The following is a 12,262-nucleotide window of genomic DNA, read 5'->3' on the forward strand; positions in this document are numbered from 1 at the left end:
TCCCTTTATTAAAGCCGGGGCGTGAGGGTACAGATGTGACAGCTTACAGGCCACTATCAATGCTGACCACGGATTATAAAATCCTGAGCCGGATTTTGGCAACCCTTCTCCTACAGCATATGACTAAATTAGTGCATGAAGACAAAGCTGGGATTATCCCAACTAGGAACACGGCTACAAATATACGACGATTGCTGAGGATTATGGGGACGACCAACAGGGCTCACAAATGCCCACGATATTGTCTGTGGACATAGAAAAAGCATTTGATAGTCTAGAATGGCCTTACCTCTACAACACATTGGGACAGTTCGGAATTATATACTTCAGCAGTGGCGAGAGTGCGAGTGGGGGCGTTGATTTCTCCACAATACCAAATGGCACGGGGAACGAGACAGGGGTGCTCGTTATCTCCGCTTTTATTTGCACTGGCAATAGAACCCTTGGCGGCTAGAGCTAGAATGGGGCAATGTTTTCAAGGCCTGAGATTTAGAGGGGAGACGCAGTACATATCACTCTATGCGGACGACCTACTGCTGTTTTTGGCAGACACTGAAGGAGCACTGCAGGGAGCTGCAGAGTTGCTATCAAAGTTTGGTGATATTTCGGGACTAAGGGTGAATTGGAGCAAGACGTGCTTGTTCCCGGCGAATTAATACCTGTGCTCTCCTGGGATGTGCGCTGGGAGCCGGCGTGCTTGACCTATTTAGGGGTTCGTATTTACCATGAAACCGCTGATATGTTGGAAGGGAACATAGGGAGATGTGTGAGAGCTTTGAAAGGTTGCATGGCATTTTGGACGACGCTTCCATTGTCGGTGATGGGTCGAATAGCATTATTAAAAATGGTGGCTCTGCCTCGGCTGTTATACTTCTTCAGGACGTTTCCCATGTGGGTCCCTTCCTTGGTTTTCAAACTACTGAAGTCTATGATAGTGGGGTTCCTCTGGGGAAATGGAAGACGAAGGGTGGCGCATGCGACACTATTGAGACCGAAAGCTGAAGGAGGGCTAGCGGTACCAGATTTCGAGCTTTAGTATATAGCAGCACAACTCCAGGTTTTGACGCAAGCGATTGCAGTAGAGTTTAGAGGCCCGGAGCACTTGAGAGGCAGGGGAATCCTAAGGCATATACAGTCATTCATAGTCCTGCAGCAGAAACTAAACCTTAGGGATCTCTCATTGGAGGAGAAAACGCTGAGACTATGTTGGAACCGTAGTCAACGTAAGGCTGGAGTATTACACCCCTATGCTCCTGAAACCCCGTTGGGGATGCTCACGGCGTTGCCCCATGGAGGAGACTGGACGCCTCTGCTGGAGTGGGAACAGGCAGGGATACAAGTACTGGGTGACTTATACGAGGAGGGAGAATTGCTGCCCTATCGGGTATTACAGGAGAGATGGGACCTCCCTGGCGGCGGTTTTTTGCTACATGCGGCTCTGGTGGCCGCTATCAGGAAACATTGGAGAGAGGGTTCAATGGAGCCCAAAACAACGATGGCATGCCAGTAAGTAGTGATGGCAGCAGGGACATTCAAAGCGGTTACCTGCCTTTACTCCAGAATGCTAACTGAGGGACTACAACCATTGGACACATTACGGCAAAAGTGGGAGACAGGCATCGGGAAGCCTATACCAGAAACCATGTGGGGTCATTTTCTTCGCAGCCCTGGAAGGGAACTAGGAATGCACAGTTCCAGCTAGTGCACTTTTTCATACTACATAGGGCATACTTAACACCGGGTAAGATTAAAAAATACTTTCACATAGAGGATGCAGCATGCCCTAGGTGTGCAAGAGGAGGGGTGGAGCTGGAGCACATGCTGTGGGGATGAAATGAAATGAAATGAAATGAAAAAGAAACTTAATAAAGCGCACTGCGGCCAAGCGGCTTCCTGGCGCTGAGGGTGGGACCGGATTCTACAAAGCAGACCTAGGGAACTAACCGGGAAAAGCCTGGGAGAAGAGGAACGTTTTTAGGGCTTTACGAAAGGCAGGATAAGTAGGGATAGAGCGAATGGACAACGGAAGACTATTCCAAAACTGGGGGGCCAAAACCGAAAAACGGGTGCCACCAATTCGGGATTTGCGAAAGCGGGGTACTTGAAGAAGAAGAAGAGATGAAGAGCGGAGGGTGCGAGCCGGGGTATAGGGAGTGATTAAAGCAACAATAAAGAGGGGAGCGGAGTGAGTATAGGCAAGAAAGGCTAAGCAAGCCAGTTTGAAGAAAGATCGGAATGCACCGGGAGCCAGTGGAGGGACCTAAGAACAGGCGTGATATGAGAGAATTTGGGGAGATGAAAAATGAGACGGGCCGCCTGATTTTAAATGGCCTGTAACCGTCGGGTTTCAAAGGCCGGAATGCCGACATAGAGTCCATTCCCGTAATCAAGGCGGGAGGTGATGAGGGCCATAACGATGGATTTGAGGGCATTCGTGGAAAAGAACCGGAAATTTTTCGGATGAGGCGGAGAGACAGAAAGCAAGATGAGACGACGGAGCTGACTTGGGCATGCATAGAGAGGTCATTGCTGACCTTGATGCCCAGAGTGCGGACAGAGGGAACTGGTAGGGGGGAGGACCAAAGGAAAGGGGCCAGTGGGTCGGGGACCAGGGATTAGTGGGACCACCCGTGAGGACAAGCTCCGTCTTGTCCGGATTCAGCTTAAGGTGATTCGTGGCCATCCAATCCGAGATAAAGACTAGGGTAGAGCTAAGAAAAAGAGGAGAGTCAGAGGTAGAGAGATCAAAGATGAGCTGGAGGTCATCCGCGTAGTTATACACGGAGACCCCCAGCTCACGAAGAGAAAGAATGAGAGGGTAGATATACAGATTGAAAAGAAGGGGAGAGAGAGATGAGCCTTGGGGGACCCCACACACAAGAGGGCGGGGGGGAGCGGAGAATCCTGCAAGGCGGACTGCCTGGGACCTACCCTGAAGGAAGGACGCCAACCAAGAGAGTGCCACACCCCTAATGCCGGCTGCGCTGACACGGTCGAAGAGGATGGTATGGTCGACCGTGTCAAACGCAGCCGACAGGTCGAGGAGCACCAACGCTTGGGGAAGATTGGAATCCGTTTTTCCCTTGAGCTCATCCAAAACAGCGGTGATGACGGTCTCTGTGGAGTGGCCCGGGCGAAAGCCCGCCTGATGGGAAGCTAAGAGACAATGTTTCTCGATGTGAGAGGTCAGGCAAGACGTGACATAACTTTCCAAAACCTTCCCCAAATAGGGAAGAAGGGAAATGGGCCTGAAATTAGGGGGGGAAGAGGGATCCAAACCAGGTTTTTTAATGATGGGGAGAACTATTGCGGCTTTAAAGGAAGAGGGGACAGAACCAAGCGCCAACGAGGAATTAAGCAAGGTGAGAGGGGGTCCAGGGCAATAGGTGAAAAGGGTTTGGAGAATCCGGGCCGGAGCGCAGTCAGCTGGAGAGCCGGACTTGACCTTAGCTAGCAAGAAGAGAAATTGTTCGGTAGAGATCGGAGGGAAGTGATCTAACAAAAGAGGTGGCGGAGGAAGAGAGAAGGTGGCTTGGGGTTGGGAGACTGCAGGGATATTGGCTTTGATGGTGGCAATCTTGTCAATAAAATAGTTATTGAGTGAAAGGCAAAATGATTGAGACGGGGCAAAGCTGATGTTCGTGCGGTCAGAAGTGGCAAGCTGCTTGACAAGAGAAAAGATCTTGCGGGGTTTGTTTGCAGAGAGAGCTACTTTCTCTGAGAAGTAGTCTGTTTTGGCCGACACAATTGCTTTCTTGTAGCTGTTGAGCAAGAGTTTATATTTGGTGCGATGTCCGAAGTTGGGGGGTTACTGGGAAGAACTGGGAGACATGTTGAATGCTATCACTGGCCGGCAATTAGATTTCGATATAGCCACATGCCTATTACATTGGTTTCCCCACACGTCCAAAACGAAGGTGACCAGTAAATTTGCGGATATGGGCTTGCTGCTAGCGAAAAGGGAAATAACAATGCACTGGAAGTCAAAGGAGGGGCCCAATGGCAGGAGATGGAAGGCAGAATTCAGCAAATGGGCCAGTAGTGAGAGTGCCATTAGATTCCAACAGGCACAACGCTCGAACCATGAAAAGTCGCTGGAAACGGCGACGGCATGGGAGATGTTGGTACAGTTGCTGAATGATCAACAGACAGAGGAAGAATAAATAAGGAGAGTTGTTATTAACAGAGACCCCACACACTGCAGTCATGGAAATGCTTGAATTGCAGCTGGGCCTAGAGAAATGTTCTAGATTTGACAATTCATGTGATACACACCAGTGGCGGAGGGAGGGGGTGGGGCTTAAGTGAGTTAGAAGTAGTTTTGGTAGTCGGTTGACTTGGTACAGGAGGAAGGATGAGGTTCAGGAGTGGAGTACAGTACCAATATTGGTTAGGAGAACTGAGGCAATAGTGGACTACATTTAAATGACGAAATGTAAAGTTTTAGACACTGCTTTGAAGTATTAGGCATTGAATCGTACTGTAATATGTACTATATTAATATGCAACCCATAAAATATGTTTACAAAAAATGAGCCGTAGTGACCTGTTGCGACCGCCAACGTTGAACAATCCTGCTGTGCATGAGAAAAAACTCTGCAACGTGGCTGTTGGCAGACTTTTTCTGGAACTCTGCATTCTAAGAGGAGAGTGGAGTGGGCAAAACTCTGCAAACTGCGCCAAATGAGCAGAGTTTACCGCCCACCCCTTCTTCTTAACAGCAGTGATGTGTGCTAAGTCAGAACATTTAAGAAAACAATTTTGGCTAAACATGAGTAATGAGCGGTGCTCCTCTTCTTAGCCTAACCCATTCGCTCCCACTCATTAAACAATTTCAAGGTTCCAAAACACAGCAGCCCGCTGCACACCACTGTGGCCACATGCAACATTCGCTTAGACCAACAAGCTGGCGGCCCGCTGCACACCACTGAGACCACATGCAACATTTGCTTAGACCAACAAGCTGGCGGCCCGCTGACACCACTGAGACCACATGCAAGACTCGCTTAAACCAACAAGCTGGCGGCCCGCTGCACACCATTGAGACTACATGCAACACTCGCTTTGATCAACAAGCTGGCGGCCCGCTGCACCCCACTGAGACCACATGTAACACTCGCTTAGACCAACAAGCTGGCAGCCCTTGCACACCTTTGAGACCACATGCAACACTCTCTTAGACCAACATTCTGGGATCCTGCTGCACACCATTGAGACCACATGCAACACTCGCTTAGTCCAACAAGCTGGCGGCCCGCTGCACGCCACTGAGACCACATGCAACACTCGCTTAGACCAACAATCTGGAGCCTGCTGCACACCACTTAGACCACATGCAACACTCCCTTAGACCAACAAGCTGGCGGCCCGCTGCACACCATTGAGACTACATGCAACACTCGCTTTGATCAACAAGCTGGCGGCCCGCTGCACCCCACTGAGACCACATGTAACACTCGCTTAGACCAACAAGCTGGCAGCCCTTGCACACCTTTGAGACCACATGCAACACTCTCTTAGACCAACATTCTGGGATCCTGCTGCACACCATTGAGACCACATGCAACACTCGCTTAGTCCAACAAGCTGGCGGCCCGCTGCACGCCACTGAGACCACATGCAACACTCGCTTAGACCAACAATCTGGAGCCTGCTGCACACCACTTAGACCACATGCAACACTCCCTTAGACCAACAAGCTGGCGGCCCGTTGCACCCCACTGAGACCACAAGTAACACTCGCTTAAACCAACATGCTGGCGGCCCGTCGCACACTACTGAGCCCATATGCAACAGTCGCTTAGACCAACAAGCTGGCGGCCCACTGCACACCATTGAGACCACATGCAACACTTCCTTAGACTAACATGCTGGCGGCTCGCTGCACACCATTAAGACCAAATGCAACAATCGCTTAGACCAACAAGCTGGCGGCCCGCTGCACCCCACTGAGACCACATGTAACACTCGCTTAAACCAACAAGCTGGCGGCTCGCTGCACACCACTGAGACCACATGCAACACTCGCTTAGCCCAACATGCTGGCGGCCCGTTGCACACTACTGAGCCCACAAGCAACACTCGCTTAAACCAACAAGCTGGCGGCCCGCTGCACACCAATGAGACCACATGCAACACTCGCTTAGCCCAACATGCTGGCGGCCCGTTGCACACTACTGAGCCCACAAGCAACACCCGCTTAAACCAACAAGCTGGCGGCCCGCTGCACACCATTGAGACCAAATGCAACAATCGCTTAGACCAACAAGCTGGCGGCCTGCTGCACACTACTGAGACCACATGCAATACTCGCTTAGCCCAACATGCTGGCGGCCCGTTGCACACTACTGAGCCCACATGCAACACTCGCTTAAACCAACAAGCTGGCGGCCCGCTGCACACCAATGAGACCACATGCAACACTTGCTTAGACTAACAAGCTGGAGGCCCGCTGACACCACTGAGACCACATGCAAGACTCGCTTAGACCAACAAGCTGGAGGCTGGCTGCACACTACTGAGACCACATACATCACTCGCTTAAACCAACAAGCTGGCGGCCCGCTGCACACTACTGAGACCACATGCATCACTCGCTTAAACCAACAAGCTGGCGGCCCGCTGCACACCATTGAGACCACATACAACACTCGCTTAGACCAACAAGCTGGCGGCCAGCTGCACATCACTGAGACCACATGTAACACTCGCTTAAACCAACAAGCTGGCGGCCCGCTGCACCCCACTGAGACCACATGTAACACTCGCTTAAACCAACAAGCTGGCGGCCTGCTGCACACTACTGAGACCACATGCAATACTCGCTTAGCCCAACATGCTGGCGGCCCGTTGCACACTACTGAGCCCACATGCATCACTCGCTCAAACCAACAAGCTGGCGGCCCGCTGCACACCATTGAAACCACATGCAACACTAGCTAAGATGTTATCAGCCTGCTGCACACCAGCAAGTCACGGCTTACTACTGCAGATGGGATTTTCAGCGGGCGCCACAAGCGCTAAGAGGCCAAGTGACTTGAAAAACGCTACAATATGTGGAAACACTTCGTATGGCAAACATTGCTCAGCGTAACATAGCATAACATGGCACAATATAAGAGCATAACATAAAATAGCTCCCATCATAACACATCATAGTATAAAATAGCAATTTATGACATCATAACATAGCATAACAGATCAGCATAATGTAAGAGCGTAGCCTAACACAAAATAGAATCCATCATAACACAACATAGCATAAGACTGCAAGGTGTGACATCATAGCGTAACACAACATAACATAACACACAATGTCCTATAACCTGCAGAGGGCTCCGTGGAAGGTGCCCAGCCTTGTTTGTCCACTGCTTCTGAGCGCTCATTTCCCCTTCTACTCTGTCACTTGCTTTCTCAGTGAGGCGCAGAGTGGCTCATACAGAGGCGCCATCCCTGTCACTCAGCAGACATCTGAGACTCAGCACAGAAAGGGATCCACAGCTATGCTGACCTCGGGGTTAATACTAGAAAGTGAAAACTCAACGGGGTCATTTACAAATATATTTGATAGCTTTCAACCATAAAATACATTTTTAAAAAATCGTGCCTGGTAACACAATGCACATCTTAGAATTTCCCAAAAAGTTTTTCTTTCCTGAAGACTTCGGTTTCCGGCTAGTTGCCTATCAGGGGTTTGGCAGGCTCTGGGGGCCAGAGGGTCCTCCCTCTAACACACTCCCCGAGTCCCACCCACCGCTATGTATGGACAGGAAGCGTGCCAGCCAGGGTTACCGCGGCATAAGAGCGATGCCGCAGCCGCTGCAGCCTGTGGTGACATTCTCCAGATGTGTCGATAGCTTTAAGGCTCCACCAGCCCAACTCGTGTGCAAACAGAGCGCCGTTCACTCATGACGGACCCCACCCTGTGAGCCCAGCGCGCCTCCCGAGGCAGGCTCGAGGCGCAGAGCTTGGCATCCCGGCCGCTTCCGTTCCCTCACTCCGCCGACGCAGCGCCATGAAGCACCGGATCCGGGCAAACATCGCAGATTTCTTCTACGAATATGACACCCCCCGGATGGTGCTGGTCCGGGATAAGTTAGTGGGCATCACTTTCCGCCTGGTCCAGTTTGGCGTCCTTGTCTACATCCTGGGGTAAGTGAGTGAGGGCAGTGTCTGTGCAATGTCTGTGAATGAAGTGCTCGCCAGCAAAGACTGGGCACGCCATGGCAGGACTGAGGAGTGGAACCCTAGACCGAACAGGCAGAGTGTGGCTGGGGCTTTATTAATTATTAATTTATTAATTTACAGTACACCGTGCGAAACCTTGTTAGCTTATATTCCATATTAACCGTCTATACAAACAGATAGTACGTACACCTCTATAAAATTCATTTTCTTCATACAAGTACTGCAAAATATTCTTGAGCTAGTTAAAAGGCGCAATAGCGTACTTATGTATGTAGGTGTGTGGTAAAAGTGGTAACATCACTCAGTCAGTCAGTCAAATAACTTTATTTCGGTTCCACAGAGGAATCATAAAAGTATACATCAATATAAAAAACACAGTATAAAATCACAATACATTTTTACATATTTCTGGATTCCAATACATTCAATATCGATTTCTAATAACAAGTGCGGATCTAATAAAACTAAGTACAGCATTACAAATGTTTGGGGTTGACATCACTCATTTTGGCTCAAACCGTTGAAGACTCTCCAATCATACAGAACTACACATATGTTTATGACTAAATGTACCTATTTGATGCAAACCCATTACAAGTATGGAGCTCTTCGAGGGAGTGTAAAGCTCTCAGCAGTCGTAAATCTCACCCTAGGCGTGGGATGTGTGAAGTTCAAATACTTGGATTGCCTTGGAAGTTTGGGAATGCTTGCGAATGTGTATGTTTGTGGGCATTCACAAACTCATCCAATGATTTCCCACCCTGTAAATGATCTGAAATTTACTCCAGCACAGGGTAGTAGTAACTTCCTGTTCAGAGTGGGAAGGGGAAAAGATCACCTCCACAATTGGTAGGAGATGAATTAGAGGGCCTGCTCCAAACATAGTACCCTAGGAAACAAGCATTGGAAATGCAATAGGTCTCGCATTAGGAAAGTTTGAGCTATTGGTCTTATAAATTACATTTTTTTTAATTTATGTATTTGTTAAAATAGCTAAATTAATAGCTCTGTCATTTACAATGCCAATAGTTATAACTTTCGCAAATGTGACACCTATAGCATTTGTAATGCAACATGTTTTTTATTTACGTGACTTAGATGTATTAATATTACAAATAACAATTGCTTTTATTTTTTTTGTTAAATTGTTAAATACTGTATTTAATTTGTAATGGCAATAGCTTAAACTTTTGTAAATAACTTTTGTGAAGATTATATTCAGTGTTTTTTATTGTGACGAAAATCCAAGAACAGAAGTGAAATATTAACATCTTTTTGTGATTTGTAATAAGGCTTGAAAGCTTGAAAACAGCTTGAAACAGTGTCGCCTGTCGTGAACTGAGGGCTATAACTCACTGTGTAATGCACTATGTAAAGGCGACCACAAAATACGGAAACTGTGAATTGAACTTTACAGGTTTGAAATTTAAATGATTCCTTTCTGAGGCCGTACATAAATAATTCATATGTGGGAAAGAAGGGTGGTGGTTGGTGTGGTGTGCATGTATAATAGAGATTGTTTGGAATGAATACCGGGAACGCAGCAATTAATTTGAACCGGTGGTTTCCAGGGCTCAGTACGGGCACTTTATTCTCAGTGTCGGCGCTAATGACAGTTCACACATGGTGGCGCTGTCTGTTTAATTATAAGATGAGAGCAACAACAGTATTTAATAATTCAAAATACATTGAAAATGGCAATTGAGACTATTCCATGCCATTCGTATTGGGAGTCCTGGAATAGTTTGAATTGTTACACTTGTAACATTGCAATGTGTTGTAGTTGTACTGGTACTTTTATTGGCAGTGCAGGCTGCAGTGGCATCCAAAGAAGGGCCCTGACACTTACTTTTTTTTCAAATATAAATTACGCACTAGTTTCAATAACAATATAGAATTATGCAGAAAAGGAGGCATCTGTGTAAATTTAAGATGATACAGGGGAAGCAGCGAGGAGAGTGCTCTGATTGTGGAAAACAAGCAGCAAGGAGAGAGAGAGAGAGAGAAAGAGAGGGAGTGGGGGAGAGAGAAAGAGAGAGTGGGAAAGAAAGAAAGAGAGAGAGTGGGAGAGAGAGAGAGTGGGAGAAAGAGAGAGAGTGTGAGAGAGAGCCAGTGGGAGAGTGGGAAAGAGAAAAAGAGAGAGAGAGTGGGAGAGAGAGAGTGGGAGAGAGAGAGAGAGAGAAAGACAGAGTGGGAGAAAGCGAGTGAGAGAGGGAGAGTGGGAGAGAAAGAAAGAGAGAGTTTGGGAGACAGGGAGAGAAAGAGAGGGAGAGAGAGAGAAAGAGAGAGAGTGGGAGAAAGAGAGAGTGGGAGAAAGAGAGAGAGTGAGAGAAAGAGAGACAGTGGGAGGGAGAAAGAGAGAGAGAGTGGGAGAAAGAGAAAGACAGAGAGTGGGAGAAAGAGAGGGAGAGTGGGTCAGAGAGAAAGAAAGAGAGAGGTTGGAAGGGAGAGAAAATGAGAGAGTGGGAGAGAGAGAGAAAGAGAGAGGGTGGGAGGGAGGGAGAGATCGAGGAAGAGAGAGTGAGAGAGAGAGAAAGAGAGAGAGTGGGAGAGAGAGAGTGGGAGAAAGAGAGAGAGTGAGAGAGAGAGAGAAAGAGAGAGGGTGGGAGGGAGAGAGCGAGGAAGAGAGAGTGAGAGAGAAAGAGAGAGAGTGGGAGAGAGAGGAAGAGTGAGAGAGATAGAGAAAGAGAGAGAAAGAATGAAAGTAAAATAGAAAGGAGAGAGGAGAGACGCAATGAGGGACAGAGAGAGACAAAGGGACAACAAATTTGCGTGAGATAGAGGTAGAAGAGAGAGAGACAGAGTGAGAGATAGAATAGAGAGTACAGAAGATGTTGTTGCTTCTTTGCGCCTGTCTATCACAAAGCATGGGGCCAGATCAGGCCTCAGGAATGGAGTGGCAGTTTTTGCAGTCTGGATGAAATAGCTACGCCTGCACCCTTTGATCGCTGGTGCACGGGAGTATCAGATCTGAGCTGAGACTTTACTCTGGAATATATTTGTTCATTTTGTCCCGGTTTTTAGATCCCAATCTTTACATTCAGATATAATTACAGCAATATTTCATGCACTTTGTCTCTGCACTTCAAGGATAGCAGTGGTGATTTGATGCATCTGATATTTGATGGCACTTTTTATTCAGATGGTTCCAGGAGACGACGTTGGTATTATGTGTGATTTCTTCTAATTTTGAACAGGGGTCGCATCGCACTAATCCCGGTCTCAGAGATGAGGAGAACCTCAGGTATCTGACCGGTGACAAGATCATTCATGAGTGAACTATCGGTTCTGAGACATAGAACAGAAGGAGAGCCAAGATAGCGCTGTTGGTCAGAGTGCACGGGTGCATTTGAACGGCGCTATGCGCAGGGCATGGCCGTGCCTGTGAAAGATGACAAACAGGTGACAAGATCATTCATGAGTGAACTATCGGTTCTGAGACATAGAACAGAAGGAGAGCCAAGATAGCGCTGTTGGTCAGAGTGCACGGGTGCATTTGAACGGCGCTATGCGCAGGGCATGGCCGTGCCTGTGAAAGATGACAAACAAGCAGATCATAGATGGAATCGAAGCTGTACCGAGGTGGGGGCTAAAGGAAACCAAAAGAAGTGAACAGTTGCAAAGGGACAACAAATACAGTCAGATGAAGGGCAGGGCGACAAACAAGAAAGGAAACAAGACGGAGGGCATTGCTGTGGGGAGGGGGGGAGGAGAAATGCACACGGCGGGCAGGGGAGGGGGCGGAGCGGGGAGAGCGGCATGAGGGTGTGAAGCAGCCGGGGCCTTTGAAGTGAAGCTAAGCTTCACTTCAAAGGTGTGGGAGGAGTGTGGCTTTGGGAACAGATGGCGATTTGATGATGTGCACGCGCATTTTAGGTCAATGCGCTTGCGCATTGACCTAAAAGCGCACGGGCACAGCACCAAATCGCCACAGTTAGTTAAACTTTGTTTAAAGCCCTATAGTCTCGCTTCTCTCAATGCGCATGCGCATTGATAGGTCACGAGACCTAAAAACAGCTATTGAGAACTCAGCACGGCAGGAACAGCAGCCAACACAAAAGTCCTTTAAACTTCC

General features: G+C 48.3%; 1 protein-coding gene across 2 annotated transcripts in view; it reads left to right on the forward strand.

Annotated features, from left to right (window-relative positions):
* Positions 1-7,774: 7,774 nt before the first annotated feature.
* P2RX1 (purinergic receptor P2X 1) overlaps positions 7,775-12,262 on the forward strand; it is a 483,889-nt gene continuing 479,401 nt past the window's right edge. Inside the window, exon 1 of one of the 2 annotated variants that reach the window (XM_078679688.1) lies at positions 7,775-8,151. In XM_078679688.1, coding sequence (XP_078535814.1) covers positions 8,015-8,151 — 137 coding nt within the window. In that variant the 5' untranslated portion in view covers positions 7,775-8,014. The remainder of the gene's footprint in view (positions 8,152-12,262) is intronic. The other variant, XM_078679689.1, reaches the window with a different exon arrangement.

The sequence above is a fragment of the Lissotriton helveticus genome, chromosome 3_1, assembly GCF_964261635.1.
Source record: "Lissotriton helveticus chromosome 3_1, aLisHel1.1, whole genome shotgun sequence".
Classification (NCBI taxonomy): Eukaryota; Metazoa; Chordata; class Amphibia; order Caudata; family Salamandridae; genus Lissotriton; species Lissotriton helveticus.